The sequence below is a fragment of the Schistosoma haematobium genome, chromosome ZW (genome assembly GCF_000699445.3).
Source record: "Schistosoma haematobium chromosome ZW, whole genome shotgun sequence".
NCBI classification, from domain to species: domain Eukaryota; kingdom Metazoa; phylum Platyhelminthes; class Trematoda; order Strigeidida; family Schistosomatidae; genus Schistosoma; species Schistosoma haematobium.
The window spans coordinates 38677057-38697311 of record NC_067195.1 but is presented as its reverse complement, the minus strand read 5'-3'; the positions used below and the strand labels follow the sequence as shown (position 1 = coordinate 38697311).

The window sequence follows — 20255 nt, the reverse complement described above, 5'->3', positions numbered from 1 at the left end:
ACCATTCCCTAATACCCTACTTCTAACCTCACTATTACTTACCCGGTGAGCCCAGCAGATACCAGTATTGTTTCTATAACATCTGTTGTCAAATACTAGTAGCTTACGAGTATCTTCTACCCTCAATGGTGGCGTTTCGCAGCCGTAAGTTAGAACAGATCGAACTTCTGCGCAGTATACTAGTCCATTAATAGATAGACGGCTATCTCGCCTTCGCTATAGGTGACTTAAGTTGGCAAAAGCCAAGAGAGCTTTTCCAATCCGTGCAGAGATTTCGTCAGACACCAACCCATTACGGCTGATCAGACTTCCAAGATGAGTGAAGTTGTCAACGCGTTCGACTACTTCACTCCCTATCCTTAGTTCAGGTGTTGACGCAGACCAGTCCTGTAGCAACAACTTGCATTTAGAGGGAGAGAAGCGCATTCCAAACATTCTGGCATTGTTGCTCAGTGCTACCAAAAGACTCTGCATTTTGTCAGCGTCCTCACGAAACAGGACTATATTATCTTCGTATTCTAAGTCGATAAGTGGACCTCCTGGTAGGAGATCAATACCCGAGAATTCAGTAGACGAGAATGTTATTTCCATCAATAGGTCTATGATGAAGTTAAACAAAAATGGAGAAAGTGAACAGCCTTGACGGACACCACTTGAGGTTGCAAAAGTAGATGACAGTTCGCCATAAGCTCTCACTCGACTATCAGTATTCGAGTAAAGAGCCCTCACAAATTTTATGTACTTCTGAGGTGCACCTTTCAATGACAGACACTGCCACAGAATCTCGCGGTCTACCGAGTCAAATGCTGCTTTTAAGTCAAGAAAGACCACCATTGTCGGACGCCGATAAGTATGCCTATGTTCTAGAACCTGATGAATGGTGAATATGTGGTCGATGCAGCCACGACCAGGTCTGAAGCCAGCTTGGTTCTCTCGTGTTTGCAGTTCGCGAGTCTTAGTTAGGCGTCTGATAATTATCGAGGCTAGTATTGTAGATACTATATTAGTTAAACTAATCCCTCTATGGTTGTCACAAGATGATTTTGACCCTTTCTTATATGTTGGGACGATAAGTGATTGTGACCAGTCAGATGGAATAAGGTCTAACTCCCAGATCTTAGCTAAAACATTAGTCAACCTACTCGCTTAAATTGGACCACCATCCTTAAAGACCTCTGGAACCAATCCATCTGGACCAGCTGCCCTTCCTCGGTTCAGATTAACTATAGCCTTTTGAACTTCTGCTAGAGTTGGGGGACCTACCCTAATGTTCCATTCACACTGTCTGGGAATAGAGGGTAAGTGTAGAGTAGCTGAAGGCCAGCTGAACTGTTCTCTGAAATGTTCCGCCCATCGTTCTAAACGTCTGGACTGAGAGCAGATGAGGGTGTCGTCTTTTTCCGAGATAGTCTCACTTACACTTGACTTATTAATTCCAGTTTCTTTTATTAATCTATAGAGCTGTCTTGTGTTCCCTACAGCCACCGCCTTTTCCATCTCTTTTGCTTTCGTCGCCCACCACTGCTCATGATCGTTCTTTAGACTTTTGGTTAACCTAGATCTGATTTGTTTTCGCTCTTCATCGTGTTCAGAGCCTGATGGGATGAGTTTACGAGAATTCATCAGTGCAATAGACCTTGAGGAAATCCATTGGTTCTTTGTAACCCTGTGGTTTAAATCACTGATAGATGTCACTGCTGTTTCCACAGCTGTTTGTATAGCTTTCCAAGCAACATCTGGGTCAACCTCGTTTTCAGAACTACCTAATTGTGACGTCAGTTGTTCCTGGAACCTACTTTTGGTTTACTCGCTGCTCAATTCAGTTCTAATGGGTCTTTTTAGTGTGGCTTTTTTGCGTCCAGTGAGGTGCAAGCAGATGCGTGCCCGTATTAGGGCATGGTCGGAGTCCAAGCAGGTACTCCAGAATGAGCGAAAATCTCCTATCGACCCTCTCCAACGATGACTGATGGCAATATGGTCTATTTGAGTCCATCGTTGGTTTGGTGTAGGGGGTCGCCATGTTAGACGATGTCTCTCCTTATGCTTAACATTTGTGTTTGCTAAAAATAAACGATTGTCTGAGCACAGTTGCAGCAGACGATCACCATTATCTGTTTGTTGTGCCGGAATACTAAAATACCCACCTAAATGCCTTTCTTGGTTTAAACTACCTATCTGAGCATTAAAGTCACCTGCTACGAGTACTATGTCTGAACGTTTAGCTTTCTGAAGAAGTTCAGATAGCTTTCTGTAAAATTCATCTTTCACTTCGTCTGAGCTGCAGTCGGTGGGAGCGTAGACAGAAACGACGAAAAGGCAACGACGTGTGTCCTTATCCTTCCGAGTTCTTACGGAGCCGTTTAGCCGAACAGCACATAGACGACTGTTAACGGGGATCCACTCTAGCAGTGCTTGTTCCGCCCTCATGCTTAGTGCTATGCCTACACCTGCCAGTCCACGAGAACTGGCCATCGGGTCACCAGATACACGGAGGGTGTATGTCGTTGGCTCTCCGTTTTGCCGAGGTGAGGTCAAGTGAATGACCACACTGGGATCCTGTATGCGTGATTCAGAGACACAGCATACCTCAATGGTACGAGATTCTAGGGTTCTAGCCAGGGAAGCCTGTTGACCGATTTGACATAGGGTGCGTACGTTGAGGGTTCCAATGTGTAGTTTGGAGCGAGGTTTCAGTAGACCTGCGACAGTGTTCTGCGCACTAGAATCGTTGACTGTGGTGACACTTGAGGGGAAAGCCGAAAGAGGAAGTTTAGAGGTGAAAGTTGATGTAGGAGGAATAATAGGAATTGAAGATGGAGGTTGATTATGAATACAGTGGTCTTGAGTGCTGTTAGAGGTATGAGGGCGGTTATCACTTCCTGGTTGCCCACACCGTGGAAGGGTTCTTCTGGAGGTACCTGAAAAGGAAATTGGATTAGAGGTGGTCATAGTGACCTGGGAGCGTGACCGCGGTGCCCAAGGGACAACTGCTTGAGGTCGGTCACACACGACCTTTTTATGGTTAATTTTCGTGTTAGCTCCGTACTTGTCGAGACCTTACCGCCGGAGACGGATAACCGTGGGATAAGGCGAGATGTACATTTTTAGTGTCGACCTTTTCTACCCCCACCTTTTCTTGTGGGAAGGCAGCATCGCTGTCATGCTGGTTGTCTGAAGGAAACACCTTACTGCTGTCACACCTCTGTACAGTCAGCAGTACGACTTCGCCTTCGGACCTTGGGTTTGTTGCTTTTAGTCTTACCGCTCTTCAACCGACCAGCCAGTATAGCTCGGTTGCTTCATCACGATAGGCAAGTCCGACCACCACGTCAAGGTTGCAACAACGGTTGGGTTAGTTAGTTACTTCTGAACTGAGATCAAGTTTACTATATGATAGGCCTTTTGAGAATATCTTGGGAATTCACATTAAACAATCAGAACTAGAATGAAATAACTAGGATAAAAAGTATGTTAAAGAATTTCTAGATACGTAATTCACTTTGCAAAATTGATGCATACAAAATTTATTCAGCAAAGTTTACCAGTGGCAGGACACGTCAGTGAATATGAAAAATAGGTGTATTGGATTATTGATTTACCCACTAAATACAAAGTCAATGCTGATTTTAATGCGTTTTAAGTGACCAGTGGAATTAATTTCACCAGGAGTATGGACATTACCTAAGAATAACATTAAATGATGGCTATGATGGATTTCAAACTGAGTGTAGTTGAAATACGTGGAGCGTTGAATCGCATTCGGTAGTTGAATGATATTTTGTTTGATGTGAGAAATGAATAAGTTACAAGTTTAATCAGCTCTTCAATAAAGCTTTAAACAGTCTCCATTTAGTTCGAGTGGATGAGCGTGAGTATTATTTGTCAGTATTTGAGTAGGGGTGTGAACTATGTCAAAGATTCTTAATGGTCGAAGTAAAGCTGAAAACTAGTTGGCAAAAAATTTACATGGAGAGCCAAATGAGTAAGGTAGACGACGAAAATGAGACATGGAATGCATCTTGGACATGCTTTTTCCTCCAGTAGAACTGATCAATGTTCTTAGATAAAAGTGCTCAATCTGAATAATTTGGGAGGTAAAAAAATATCTTATAAAAGTTCCGTGAACTGAAAATGAGAGTAGTTCTATTGGATCTCAATATTTATCTAATTAAGACGTAAAAGCTTGGCACGATAAAAGTGCCGCATTTAATTAGTTGGATAGGGTTCACTGTCTACATAGGTGCTCAACACGCAAACACTAGTTTTAATGTAATGAGTATGAGAGGGAGACTTATATTTAATCAGATTATGAATAAAGTTTCTAAAACATTGCTTATCACCTATAAAAAACTGTTTACATGATGACTAGTTGAGATGTAGTTACAGAATACATAGACCATTGATCCGATTTTTATGAGTTGAAAACACTGAGCCAGGTGAATGTTAGATATTCAAAATTTTAAGGTTATGCGACGATATAGGATTAAAATACTATTGTTTAATCAACACTTACACTATAGTAATGAAACAACCAAATTAAGTTCAACAAATTGTGCTAATAAAACCTTCAATTATTTTACTTCAAAGCTTATGTGTAACCTGCCAAAACAGACGATTTGTATCATCTATAAAACAAACAGCCCAATTGTTATATTCTTCATTAGTATTTCTCGACTCATAAGCCATTAAAATTTGCTAGTAAGTGATAAAATAAACGAAATAAAATATTGGGAGAAATAATTTCTTGGATTTGCAGTGGCAGGAAAAATGAAGAGGAGATAACAATAGGTGACATAATAACGTATTATTTGTCACGCGGTTAGGTTCAAAGACATTTTTATGATATCCATACTTTTTCTTACAACTTGGTGGTGTGATTGGGACATTAAAGAGAAAAAGTCACATCAAAGGGCAGAAACCTACCTTTCTTACATCACACAGAGATACTTCCTGAGGTGTAGTGATAATTATCGCCCCGTCTAAACACTCAGCAGCCTGAAGATACTGAACAACTGAGAGATGTTCATCAGATGTCCCTGGAGGAGTGTCTATGATTAAAAAGTCCAAATTAGTTCCTTGGTCTAGATTACTTTCTTCTTCGGTCCACGCGACGTCAGTGAGGAACTGGCGAATCAACGTGTTTTTGCGAGGGCCACGCCATATGACTGGGTGGTCAGGACTGGGCAGCAAAAAGCCCATAGACATCAAACAAAGATTTTCTGTCACAAAGACAGGAGACCAACCAGATTGGCTTTGGTGTACCTGAAATGAAACTTTTCATTCACAATACTTTTCAAGAATAATTAAATGTATGCACTTTGAAAGCCAACTGATAACATGGGTAGTGCAAATGACAAATACTGAAATGACAGATGGGTTGGTTAACACTAACGGAACCAGTGAATCGAGACAATTCACACATTACATAACTTCTAATGCTCACTAGGTTGATAAATCTGAATGATTCAATTTAAGTTGAATATTCTGTGGAAATAGATTTTCTTGAACACTTAGTAATAAATTAACCCACCTTTGTGATATACGAACCAGAAGCCTCGCCATAAACCACACATATTATAAACAAAAGGACTGTAAAGGAATTACTTGTTTCTATTAAGTGTGAGCAATTATAATTTCTTAGTATTCTTTAGTCATAACTGAAACTAAATTTACGTCAGATGTTTTCACAAGAGCTAACTTTAGTTTGTTATCGTCAACTTGGGTTTTCGTTTTTACTGGTAATATGTAAACACAAACATAATTGAGGTGACATGGCTTGGAATCAGTCGCAATAGAGCACATGCATTTACTCATTTTCTTGCCTTAGATCCCAAGTTTCTAAATTCGTCGTAAATTCCTTTTCCACCAATTTACATTCTCTCGAAACGTATCTTCGATATCTAATCCTTTCTACTACCACTAATACTGTTATTTCCTACACTATTCTGATATAGCATAGTTCTGATTTGTGATTTACTTGAACACGATACATGAATGTTCCTAGGATGTATGTTGTGCATAAGTGACTGTCGTCTACTTTACTATTAGATTAGCTAGTCACTGTTAACAATCAAACTACCAATAGTAGCGTAGATTGGAGGTGATAGGAAACGGAAATGTACTGGCTAATTTTCTAAATATTAATTGTGAGGAATAGCAATAAACGTGCTTGTCTGAACATCGGTAGTTTTAGCGAAACAAGAACCTAAAACATCACAGGTTGAAAGTTAAGAATTTAAACTGTTGGATTATTACTTAACTGGATTAGAGAATAACGGTGATATTTGAATGAGGTTGAAAGTGAATGGAATGAGCTACTAGTCGTAAGCATCCAAATATATTTTTGTTTACTTCTCCATATTTTGTTTGATCCAAATTTGCTTGGTGTAATTGTGGTTAGAAATAAACCTATGTAGATCAACCGATAGTTATATTTTATCTATACGGCGGAAAAAACTCTTGACTGAAGATCAATATTATACTTGTTTAGAGACTGAACCTTTCTGTTTAGATTACTAAGAGTAGTATGTTCTTTTATGAAGTATGTTTAAGAGAGATACTTGCAAATTATCATAACAGAAGTAAATCGAACAAGTGATTATAAAGGTTTACGATAATTAAATTAAATAAGAGGATGAGTTCCATCAATAAAACATTGGTAATAACTAAAGTTTGAGCGAAACTTTAAGAATGTAAATAAATGGGCTAGAAAACGATATTTGTTAAATTAATTAGACAAGCACACAGTAACAAGGGATACCTTTTCATCCATGCAACCGAACATACATGGAATGGAAGGGCCGCAAAAATCAAGATCAAGTAGTCCAATACGATAAGTTTCATTGGAACCATTCACTTGACTGCGTTCACGCCTGCTTAGTCCCCTAGCTAGACAAACTGAAAGACTACTTTTTCCAACTCCACCCTTGCCAGATAGAATAATAATTCTGTGGCGAATTGAACCAAGACGTCGTTTTATAGAGAGAATTGTATCTGGTTCACGTTGAGAAAGAGGAAGTCTGGCTTGTCCACTTGAACACAAAGATTGATTAGGGCAACCTTCACATGCTGAGGCTTTCCCGGCTAGATCACTTTGTGTACCAGGGCAGGGAGATGGGGCATCTAATGGAACATCTGACATTCTGGAGGTTAAGAAAAGGAATTTTACTATATATACATTGTACAGAAGCAAAAACGAAATTTTTTATCTAACACTCAATTGAAGACATGAAATCAGAGTTTTATATACGATCATCAAAAGGTTCACTAAATATATATCGGTAGGCAACAAATATCTTTTACAGGTTAATCGATAATTTGAGTACCAGTTGAATTTCTTCAAGCACTGTATAAAATAAGGGCACCCAAAAACTGAGGAACAGTCATATACTAGTATTAGCCTGGGAGTCAGATAAAGCGACTACATTGTTGAGAGCCAGCCGTTCAGATTACTGACTTATGATTTCGAGTATTTTCAGCTAGTGAGTGGTATGTTGTTTTAAAATGTGGGCTACTTTGGTGACAGTATCTTAGAGACATTAAGAAAAAGCGTACTGATTTCTTGGCTTTTCATTTTACTGGAGCTGAAGTGATTAGTATAAGTTTTTAAAATTTGTCAAATGTTGGAGTATGATTGATGCTGTTTTTAAAGTTATATGCCTGAGTAAGCGTTATAATACAGCTCTTTACTGTCAATAAATAGAACTGAATAAAGCGCTTTTATTTAACGTAATAATATCATCAAAGTTAAATAATGGGAGCAGGTATTACCTTATTATCATTTGAAATTGACTTTTGTATGCAATTGCTTAGGTAATTGATATAAAGGAAGTACCTGATCTCATTTAACCATATCTTAATATAACTGTATGTTACAATAAGTTTATTTAGATTGTCATAGTTCTATTATTATCAATCCGTCGTTCAATACGAGCTGAGAGGGCATATATAAAACTCCAGTATATTCTATACTAACTTCTTGAAAAAATGCAAAGTGGCAGTTTAAATTGATTACCAAACTAAAATATGCTAAATGATTGACTCCTTATAAGATGAAATTTAGTCACATATATATTAAATGTTTGGTTGGTTGAACTATTTTGTTTATTAAAACACTTTTTAGATAGATTGTACCAGTATTTACACGATCATCCTCAAAATTAACAATGTTAGGTGGGAATGAGTAAGTGATCTATAAGCAAGATAAAGATTCACTGGTTGCTCGAATCTCTGAGTAACACATACCAGAAACTGACAGAACATAGACATTTAGTGATAAGTTGAAGCCATATGAATACATCATGATTTTTACAATAACTAGTGTGTCTGTTGATTTAAAAAGTTGTTGATGATAAAATTGTACTCAGTCGAATGCAAGTACAACTTGGAAAACATGTACATTGATCCAAGTTGCCATACCTCATTAGCATAGTAAAATGAAATTGTTAAAACGAAACCCAGAGTAGAAGAGGTAGAAACATTATAAGTGGTAGGAGAGAAGATTAGATATCGAAGATACGTTTCGAGAGAATGTAAACTGGTGGAAAAGGAATTTACGACGAATTTAGAAACTTGGGATCTAAGGCAAGAAAATGAGTAAATGCATGTGCTCTATTGCGACTGATTTCAAGCCATGTCACCTGGTCTAGCTATTGGTCACGATAATCACATGGACCCCAACCAGATAGTCTTTATCTAATTGCATAGCTCAGTCCGATAGTCAGAGTTTTCAAGGACTGATGACGTGGCTTGATCTGACCGCCCCTAGATTCTTATCAGTTTAACCCTACACGAGCTATCATTGAGCGTCGAGGTAGGTGGTGGATGGGCATAGATAATACATGCTTCAACAACATCAACCGATGGACATTGGCCATCTCATTAATCGATTTGCCATCCTTACCCTGTACTTGCTTTATGTCTAACTTCCCCATTACACACTCAGTGGTTTTCCAACATAAAAGAGCAATGCTCCAAGGAAACCTATGACCGAGTACTGGCAACCTACGAATATCCTCTATTCATGATGGCTATGTTCCATACCCACAAAGTAGGATGGATAGAACTGCTGCATAGTAAACTCGTCCTTTGGTATGTAAACGGATATCTCACTTACTCTACGAGTGACACAAGTTAGCAAAAGCCAACCGGGCTCTCTGAACCCGTGTCAAAATCTCGTCAGACACCAACCCACTAGGGCTCGAGCATCGGATTAGCCTTGAAACTGATATTTCAACACTGTTAGTCGAACTGATTTCTCTGTGGTTATCACAAGAGTACTTTTATCCTTTTTTTATAAACCGCAACGATCGGCCATCGACACCAGTGAGATGGGATTACATCCAGTCCCCGAAAGTCAGCTAAGATTTTAATCAATCTAACTGCTAAAACTTGACAACTACACTCAAAGATTTTTGAGGCTGATTTGTCTGAACCTGCTGCATTCCCTCCCCGATCGAAGCTGCTACCTTGACGCGGTGGTCGGGCTTGCCTATCGTGATGACCCAACCGAGCTATATTGGCTGGAACATATGTTCCTGCAGGTTCTACCATGCCAGGCAGGTCGATTGGCGAACGGTAAGACTAAAGGCAGCAACTCAAGGTCTGAGGGCGAAGTCGTACTGCTGATTGTAGAGGGGTGTGACAGCAGTAAGGTGTTTCCCTCGGACAACCAGCATGACAGCGATGCTGCCTTCCCACAAGGAGGGGTGGGGTTAGAAAAGGTCGACCCTAAAAATGCACACCTCACCTTACCTCACGGATTTCCGTCTCCGGCGGTAAGGCCCCTTGAAGAACAGAGCTAACACGTCAAAAACCTTCCACAAAAAGGCCGTGCGCGACCGGCCTCAAGCAGTTGTCCCTTGGGCTCTGCGGTCACGCTCCCAGGTCGTCAAGACCAACACTAATCCAATTTCCTTTTCAGGTTCCTCAAGAAATACCCTTCCACGGTGTGGGCAGCCGGGAAGTGACATCAGCCCTCATACCCGTAACAGCACAAGAGACCAAGTTGGTCACATTCAAATCCTTCCTACACCTCCTAATACCTCTCTTATCTTCCCGACTAACCCTCCTCACGTCTCTTTATCACCTCGCACCGCTAGGGCAAACGATTCGAGTACGTGGAACGCCATTCCTGGTCTCCTGAAACCACGCTCTAAACTACACGTAGGAGCTTTTAACGTACGAACACTTTGCCAAATAGGACAGCAGGCTTCCTTAGCTAAAACTTTAGAATCTCGCGCCATCGATGTGTGCTGCGTCTCCGAAACGCGCATACAGGATCCAAGTAGCGTCATTCATTTGACCTCACCATGCCAAAATAAAGAACCGACTCGATTTACGCTTCGTGTATCTGGAAGCCCTGATTCTGCTTCCCGTGGCCTCGCCGGCGTAGGTATAGCATTGAGTCCTAGGGCAGAACTAGCTCTCTTAGAGTGGATCCCAGTAAACAGTCGTTTGTGCGCTGTCCGACTGAACGGAACAGTAAGAATCCGGAAAGATAGGGACACTCGTCGTTGCCTCTTCGTCGTCTCTGCCTATTCTCCCACTGACTGCAGCTCAGATGATGTAAAAGATGAGTTTTACAGAAAGCTTTCGGACCTTCTCCGAAAAGCTAAGCGCTCGGATGTAGTAATAGTGGCCGGTGACTTTAATGCTCAAGTAGGTAAACTAAGCGATAAGGAAAGACACCTAGGTGGATCCTATGGTGTCGTGGCTCAAAGAACAGATAATGGCGACCGTCTGTTGCAGCTATGCTCAGATAACCGCCTGTTCCTTGCAAATACTAACTTTAAGCATAAGGAAAAACATCTTTTAACATGGCGACCCCCTAATTCGTCCCAACGTTGGACCCAAATAGATCACATAGCTGTCAGCCACCGATGGAGGGGCTCGATAGAAGACTGTCGCTCATTCTGGAGCACATGCCTAGATTCAGATCATGCTCTAGTGCGAGCGCGTATTTGCTTGCGTCTTACTGGACGTAGGAAAGATGCTACAAGGAAACCTCTTAGGGCCCTACTTAATGATAGTCAAGTTGAGAGTATATTTCAGGAACAACTAGGAAAACAGGCAGCCATGTATGTGATGCCCACCCCGATGCAGCATGGAATGATATCCGAAAAGCTGTGGAAACAGCAGTGATATCTGCTAGTAAGGTAAACCAGAAGGTTAGGGAGCAACACTGGATCTCAGTAGCATCTATCTCACTGATAAATGCTCGGAAACTCATTCCACCTGGCTCTGAACATAATGAAGAGAGGAGTCAGCTTAAGCGCAAGCTGACAAGAAGTCTACGCAATGATCGCGAACAGTGGTGGGTAGCGAAAGCAAGAGAGATGGAAAAGGCAGAGGCAATAGGTAATAGCAGACAATTGTTCAGACTCGTTAAGGAAACCGGAATTAGGAACCCGACCGTTAGCGAAACAATCTCAGAGAAAGATGGACATATTATTCATTCTCAATCCAGGAGATTGGATAGATGGGCAGAACACTTTAGGGATCAGTTCAACTGGCCTTCAGCCACACTTCGGTTTCCCACGATCTCCAGTCAACCTGAATGGCAAGTTAATGTAGGTCCTCCGTCCCTTTACGAAGTTGAAAAGCCATAGGAAATCTGAAACGAGGGAGAGCAGCAGGCCCTGATAGGTTTACTCCTGAGATTTTTAAGGATGGTGGTCCAGTATTAGCAATGAGATTAACCGAGGTCTTAGGTAGAATTTGGGAACTGGACGTAAACCCATCTGACTGGTCTCAATCACTGATTGTGCCAGTCTATAAGAAAGGACAAAAGTCCTCTTGTGACAATCACAGAGGAATCAGTTTGACTAATATAGTGTCTAAAATATTAGCCTCAATAATACTTCGACGCCTAACTAAAGCTCGTGAAGAGCAGACTAGAGAAAACCAGGCTGGTTTTCGACCTGGACGTGGTTGTATAGATCAGATATACATACTACGTCAGGTTCTAGAACACAGACACACATTCAGACGCCCCACAATGGTAGTATTTCTCGACCTTAAGGCGGCATTCGACTCTATTGATCGTGAGGTTCTATGGCAGTGTTTGTCACTGAAAGGAGTACCAAAGAAGTACATTAACCTTATAAAGGCTCTCTACTCGAACACAACTGGTAGAGTGAGAGCTTATGGCGAACTGTCATCAGAATTGATCACCTCAAGTGGTGTTCGTCAGGGCTGTCCACTCTCCCCATTCTTGTTCAACTTTGTCATTGACGTACTTTTAGAGATAACACTCTCCTCATCTAAATTTACAGGGGTTGAACTTCTACCAGGAGGTTCACTTGTTGACTTAGAATATGCTGATGACATAGTTTTATTTGGTGAAGACGCTGACAAAATGCAGAGTCTTCTGACCACTCTAAGCAACAATGCAAGCATGTTCGGGATGAGATTCTCTCCCTCGAAATGCAAAATGTTGCTTCAGGATTGGGTTGCATCGACACCCGAACTAGTGATAGGGAGTGAAGTAGTTGAGTGTGTCGACCGCTTCACTTATCTTGGAAGTCTCACCAGCCCTTGTGGTTTAGTGTGTGACGAAATCTCAGCACGGATACAGAAGGCTCGACTAGCTTTTGCCAACTTGCGTCATTTATGGCGTAGGCGAGATATCCGTCTGTCAACCAAAGGACGTGTTTACTGCGCAGCAGTTCGTTCCGTCCTACTTTATGGCAGTGAAACATGGCCGGTAAGAGTAGAGGTTATCCGTATGTTACTAGTATTTGATCATAGGTGTCTTCGAAACATTGCTCGTATATCATGGGACCATCGAGTAAGTAACACAGTTGTTAAGAAACGGGTACTAGGTAAGGATGGCAAATCAATTGATGAAGTAGTGAAACTTCATCAGTTGAGATGGCTGGGACACGTGTTACGTATGCCCAACGACCGACTGCCTCGACGTGCTATGTTCAGTGGTATAGGAGTAGGTTGGAAGAAAGCTAGGGGCGGCCAAACCAAAACATGGCACAAGTCCATGAAGTCACTGACAAGTGAACTGAGTCATGTTGGTAGGTGTAGACTACCTGGTTGGGGACCGCGAGATGAAAGCAACCGATGGTTAGAGACCCTGAATGACATGGCTCAAAATCATTTGGAATGGCGCAGGTGCATCCACTCTCTGTGTTCTCCCAAATTCTAATCTTCTGAATTCTTCATGTCCCTTGTTTTCTTTCTAAATTTATTTCACTGGATTATACTCATAGAATAAAATCTTCAAATGCTAATCTTTCTAATTACTGCTTATACTCTTACTACCTTTACCACAATGGGATTTGAATCGACAAGTGCATCTCTGTGCTAATGTGGTGTGGCAACTCGAACTGATGTACGTACGTACGAAGTTCTACGTTGTTACTGACTGACTGACTGCTGCATTCCCTCGCTTTAGATTCCTCATAACCTTTTGAAATAACATTCGGTTTCCTCCCTTACGCCAATGGAAAACTAACTTCCCTTAGACGAATATCTACACTAGATACCCTGCCATAGTCTATTCTACAGGACTTCAACAAAACTCGAATCAAGAACACGTGACTGGTCTAACTAGAACATGGGTTTATTTCTACGCCCCCAAATGCCCTGGTATGGCCGAGAGCGGGGTGGGTTCACTCTCCCTCTCAAAATATCCTCACACGGCCACGCGTATACAGCCTCTGCCAGGGAAGTCCTACTAACTGCCTTCTCATGGCGCCATCTTTGGCGCCTTCATGATGTCAGTCTAGCTGTAAAAGGTCGGATCTACAACGCGTCGGTGAGAGCAGTTTTGCTCTATGCTTGTGAATCCTGGTCTCTCCGAGTTGAGGACGTTAGACGACTCTCTGTGTTCGATCATCGTTGTCTCCGAAGGATTGCTGACATCCAGTGGCAACACCATGTCAGTAATGCAGAGGTTCGGCATCGTGTGTTCGGGCACAGAGACGATAATGCAATTGGTGTCACCATCTTGAAACACCGACTTCGGTGGCTTGGACATGTTCTACGAATGTCGTCCCAGAGAATTCCACGTCATGCATTATTTGCCGACGCTGGGACTGGTTGGAAAAAGAGGAGAGGTGGTCAGTATATGACATGGTGTTGTGATATGAAAGAAAGCTGTACAGGACTGGCTTGTGTTGGCCCTTCACGACTCCCTGACTGGGATCCGAGAGATAGCGCAACACAGTGGCTAGAGACGTTATCAGATATGGCTCAGAATAGAAGCCAGTGGCGATCCTGCTGTAACCTTCTTTTACTTTCTTCATAAAAAAAATGGTTGTATCTTCCTTAACTGAAGGATTTCTCCTGATTGTACCTTTCCGTTCCCCCATTATTGCCACTATTATTATTACACTACCTTACACCAATCTCTTCCCTATTGTTCTTTTTCTACCCTCCTTACCTTTTTTCCTTTTCCTTCTCTTTAAATTCTCATTGTTTTGTGTGGCGCATATATATTTGGCGCACTCTTGTACCAATATGTATGTGTTCACATAAAAATAAATAAATAAATAGTAATAACAAGAGTAGGAAAATATACAACATTCGTAATACCTGTCAGACTAAATAGACAATCAATCACTATTTTCCTAGCCCACACACCTTTTCAACTAAGAGTTGGAGAGCTTATGTAAAGTCAGCATTCAGGTCGCTTAAAGATGATGGGTGACAAATGTGGCTGAGGGCCTGTTGAACTAATCCCTAAAGTGTGTTGTCCAACAGACAATTTTCCTTGTGCCGAATATTTAGAACAAATAAGTCATCAGGATAACCAATATTCTATTAAAATTGTCAGAAATCCCAAGCAACTAATAAAGGGGAAATTTTTATTTCTTTCCTTGACGTCGGGCATTCGGGGGTATGCGGAAAGTAGACAACACCCAACTGCGTCACAAGGCAAGTCCTTATTTGAAATCCTTGAGGTCAAAGGAGAAGAGGAAGACCAAAGAATACATTACTCCGAGAAATGGAGACAGACATGAGAAGACTGAACAACAATCGGATAGAACTAGAAAGGAGGGCCCAGGACAGAGTGGGTTGGAGAATGTTGGTCGGCGGCGTATGCCCCATTGGGAGTAAAAGGCGTAAGTAAGTAAGGAAGGAAAGTAGACAACTTGACCACATTACGAGCCTAAAGCGATAAAAAGAGGGATTTTTCACATTATTCCCTTATAGTTGGTGTAAAAGGAGACTTTAGGGACGTTTCTCCATTATTTCCCTTATTTTCTGACGGAGTAAATTTATTCCCCGTTTTTCGGTTGCTTGGATTACCTTAGAGTTAGGCTCGTAAGTACACCTAGCCAAAAGTCGACATCATGAACAACTGAGGGCACATTTAAGCAGTTCTGGAAACGACGGTGATCTAGATGTTACTTGGAATGATATACGAATAGTTGTGGAAACAGTAGCGACATCTACTAGTGATTTAAACCAAAGGGTTACGAAAAACCAATGGATTTCTACTAAACCTTTTGCAGTAATAGACTCTCGTAAACTTATCCCATCGTGCTCTAAACATGAAGAAGAGTGAGAATAAGTCAGATCTACGTTAACCAAAAGTCTAAGGAACGACCGTGAGCAACGAAAGCAAAAGAGATGAAGGCAGAGGCTGTAATTAACATCAGATAGCTTTTCAGACTAATAAAGGAAACTGGGATTAAGAAGTCAAGTGTTTACAACTTCACTTATCTTGGGAGTCTGATCAGCCGTAATGGGTTGGTGTCTGACGAAATCTCTGCACGGATTGGAAAAGCTCTCTTGGCTTTTGCCAACTTAAGTCACCTATGGCGAAGGCGAGATAGCCGTCTATCAATTAATGGACTAGTATACTGCGCAGAAGTTCGATCTGTTCTAACTTACGGCTGCGAAACGCCACCATTGAGGGTAGAAGATACTCGTAAGCTACTAGTATTTGACAACAGATGTTTTAGAAATAATACTGGTATCTGCTGGGCTCACCGGGTAAGTAATAGTGAGGTTAGAAGTAGGGTATTAGGGAATGGTGGTAAATCAGTTGATGAGGCTGTCAATCTTCATCGACTGAGATGGTTGGGCCACGTGTTACGTATGCCCGAACACCGATTACCACGACGTGCAATGCTGACCGGTGTTGGAGATGGTTGGAAGAAAGTTGGGGGCGGCCAAACCAAAACGTGGCATCAGTCCTTGAAGTCACTAACTTCTGATATGAGCCATATTGGTAGATGCAGACTACTTGGTTGGGGTACGCGCGACTATCGTAACCAATTGTTGGACACTCTGGGTGACATGGCTCAGAATCGATCACAATGGCGTAGGTGTATACACTCTCTGTCTTCCCTTAAACTATGAGATTAAAATCGCTCCATATCCTTCTTTCTACCAACTAATTCTTTCTTCCTGTAATATATCCTTATATGCAACCTTTCTTTTATATATTACTACCATTGAAGCAACTACTTCTATGAATTTGGTGTTTATCAGTCTTCAGTAATAAGGATAGTAGGTTGGTGAACCTGTATTAATCCTGACACATTGCTTTCCAGTGAAGGTCCAGCTTCTCCTTGAAAGTATTCACTGATGGGGCTGATACCACTTGTTCGGGTAAGGCGTTCCAATGATTGACTACTCGATGAGAAAAACAAGACCCCACTTTAAGTTTATTAGATCGTGGTTTATGAACCTTCTTGCTATGACCTCGGAGATTATTAGTGCTGGAGGGAGCAAAAAGATAAGACATATTAACACCCAAATCATAATTAAAGATACGAAATGCCAGTATAAGGTCACCTCGTGTCCTATGATACGACAAGGGGAAAAGATTTAGACGTTTTAACCGCTCATCGTAAGGGAGTCTAGAAAGACCCTTCACTAATTTCGTTCCCACACGCTGGACACGCTCAAGGGAGTAAGTATCCTTCACCAGACATGGGCTAGCTGCTTGGATACAGTACTCTAAATGTGGTCTAACATATATGGGATATAAAATTCGAAACTTTTCCTCGTCAAAAGATTTGAACGCTCGACGAAGTGACCATAACGCACGAAAACCTTTGACAGCGGCTGCTTTGCAGTGCGTAGTTGTTTTTAAATCATGACTTAATACTACTCCTAAGTCTTTATGCTCTTGAACGCATGGAAGAGGTTTACCCTCAATAGTGTAACGGTAACTATTACCGTGACCGGTGTGCATTAACACACTCTTCCTAACATTGATTTCTAAACCCCAACCTCAAGCCCATCTAACTAAATCGTCTAAGTCAGCTTGAAGATACAGATGATCAGCCGCACTTTTTATTGTTCTCCAGATTTTTACATCATCCGCAAACAATAATGTCGACGATCTAAGCAACATCAGTGACACACTAACGTAGAGAAGGAAGAGCAGAGGGCCTAAGATGGTGCCTTGGGGTACACCACTTTTGACTGGCTTTCAATCAGATAGCTTTCCGTTGACTCTCACTCTCTGTCTGCGGTCACATAAGAAATTTCCTATCCACTCATATACAGTACATATTATTCCGAAGCTCGTGAGCTTCTGCATAAGACCTACATGTGAAACCTTGTCAAATGCTTTGCTAAAATCTATGAATATTACATCGACAGACAGACCGTTATCTAGGGCTGCTGTTCAATTCTCCCTCGCAATAAGCAAGTTAATCAAGCATGAACGCTTGTTACGAAATCCGTGTTGTTCAGGAGCTAACAGATTGTGTGAAACTATGTGGCTTAGCAACCTAACTCGAATTATCTTTTCAAGTAACTTAACGACTAGTTAGACTGACAGGCCGGTAGTTAGATACTATCTGTCTATGACTGTCCTTAAATATAGGACTGACTATAGCGTCCTTCCAATCTCTAGGGAGTTGAGCGAGTGAAAGGGACATGTTGAGGAGTGTCACGAGCGGTTTTGAAATAATGTCCGCAAGAGATGACAGCAACCATGGATGTAACCCGTCAGGGCCCGGTAACTTACCAGGTTTGAGGTTAGTTATCAACGGAAGGACAGTTTCCTCAGTCACCTGTACAGATTCAATGGTTGGTATCTCGGTGTGAGTGGGACAAGTATTTGTTGCAATAAACGTAGAGTAGACTTCGCTAAAATACTTTGAAAAAGTCTCAGCTTTTGCTCGATCTGATTCAGCTAGTAAATCTGAATTTCCGTGTAACAGTAACAGGGGAATAGCATCACTACTTTTCATTCGCCGTTTAACATGCGAAAACAATCGTTTCGGACAAGTACGGCTATCATATACTAACTGTCGTTCGTAAGTGGTACGGGATTTGGCTATGGTTTTCTTACAGATATTACGGAATTTTTGGTACTCACGCTCAAATGACGCATGACCTGTCACCAAGAATAAGTCCCAAAAATGTTTCCTACGCTTTAACAGCTTCCGGGTTTCCTTATTAATCCATGGAGGGTAATGTGATAGCCTACGTGCTGACCATGGGATAAACGGCAACGTTACGGACTCGAATGTAGCCTTAAACTTATTCCATTCATCTTCGATCAATCCATCCGAGTCGACCGACCAATAAGTCGAGATAGCATAGTTTCTGACTGCCGAAATATTGGCTCGCCAGATATTGGGACGAGGTGGAGCAGATACGAATTGTATACCATGTGTCCTAAACTTAAAGTGAATTACAACGTGATCACTGTTCACTAGTGGGGGAAGGTGCTGAATATCAAAGACATCCTCACAGTGATGGGTGAGGGCGAGGTCCAGCAGTGACGGATCATGATTGAAATCAATATGTGTCGGTTTTGTGATACATTGTACAAGTGCACACTAAATAACGGTAGATAAAAGGTTGCTATCAAAACCACTACCTGGAGCTGTGAGCTCTATCCAGTTGATATGTGGTGCGTTGAAGTCTCCAATGATGAGACAACATTCTGTCATACTCCAAGAACAGATGTGTCGCCGGCAAGACAAAACGGACCACGGTATATTCCCCCCAGAGTCACTAACCCATTTCTAGATTTAATCTTACAACATGCAACCTCACATGTGCCACTGATATGAGCCTCCGATATGGTTGATTGTATACGAAAGTGATCCCTAACGTATTATATTATCTTATTGTGCTAATGAGGCATGGTAACTTAGACCGATGCATATATGTGCCTGGTCCTACTTTGTAGCTAACTGACTGACACCTAGCTTAGCTAGGAAAATAATAAGGTTGTTTGCTTTTATCCTGAATGTAATTTGGTTACTAGGGGAGAGTGCAGAGTAGCGTTTGTAGTGAAAACTACCCAATCTCTTTATTTTGGGGTTTTCCAAAAGTCATGAGAAATATGGTTGTTTTCCCCAGCTTGGGGAATATTTGGGGTTTTTGTGCCGTTTCTCCACATTTTTATATAGCGGTTTCCTCAAAAGTTACCCAAACTGTGGGAATTTTCCCCCAAAATAGGGAGATTGGGTGGAAAGGAGGAAGATAAAAAGATGAGCCAACGACTAAGGAAGAGCACACAATATATGCATATTTATTTATGGATGGGGTCGGAAAATAAGCATTAACACAAACCTAACATTAACACAATCTGGAGAAGTAGGTAGTATGGTCGTAAAGAGGCAACGACCCAGTGGGACCCTCCTTTGACCAAGGTTACCGAGCCCTTGAAGGTCAAACTGTCGTAAACCAATTGGCGCGTCACCTCGACAATTAGTAGTGGTGTGCAGAAGTGGTCAAATCAAGACAATTATAAGTTTGATTTGAGTTCAGTGGACTGCAATTAAACTCAACTCAATTTCGTTATCGTGGCAGTCTGCTTGGTAATCAACCAGAATGAAGCGGGAACTATTATATCCACTATCTTTGTAAGCAATGGAGGTCGGATTTCCTCGTTCTGCCCCCCCCCCGCTGTTTCTTTTGTGTAGCTCTATAATCTACCCGACCCAACGACCTTAGGCTGAAGTTCTCTACATCATTTCTAATGTTCACCAGGTGTGTTGTGCCCATAAATTTCAGTCATTTCCCGTTCATCTAGCAGATACTTTTTGATCTTGTAGCGGTAAATAAATCCCCAAAATAAATAGCACTAAGTTTTCGACATTGGATGCTGACCATATGTTTTAGTGGACTCATCTAGCTGAAGGCGCTCGGTCAGGCATCCGCACCAGATCACGTGTGGTAACGCCGTGCTCAACATCAACCGCAATCGCTAGCCAGATTAGATCAGAGAATTCCGATATATTGGTCAACGCCAAATATACTTTTCCGATCTCCTCGACTCTGTCTTTTGATTTCTGTGGGTGGGAACGAAATAT

The 20255-nt window shown here is 41.6% G+C and overlaps 1 protein-coding gene across 2 annotated transcripts in view; it reads right to left on the bottom strand.

The window, feature by feature from the left end:
* Positions 1-19659, bottom strand: part of NUBP1 (Cytosolic Fe-S cluster assembly factor nubp1) — a 30212-nt gene extending 10553 nt beyond the window's left edge. The window contains exons 1-3 of one of the 2 annotated variants that reach the window (XM_051211314.1): positions 19513-19659; positions 6761-7142; positions 4924-5262 (exon numbers count right to left, since the gene is read on the bottom strand). In XM_051211314.1, the coding sequence (XP_051071359.1) occupies positions 4924-5262; positions 6761-7141 (720 nt within the window). In that variant the 5' untranslated portion in view covers position 7142; positions 19513-19659. Of the gene's footprint in view, positions 1-4923; positions 9768-19512 lie in introns of those variants that run through there. The other variant, XM_051211315.1, reaches the window with a different exon arrangement.
* Positions 19660-20255: the final 596 nt, after the last annotated feature.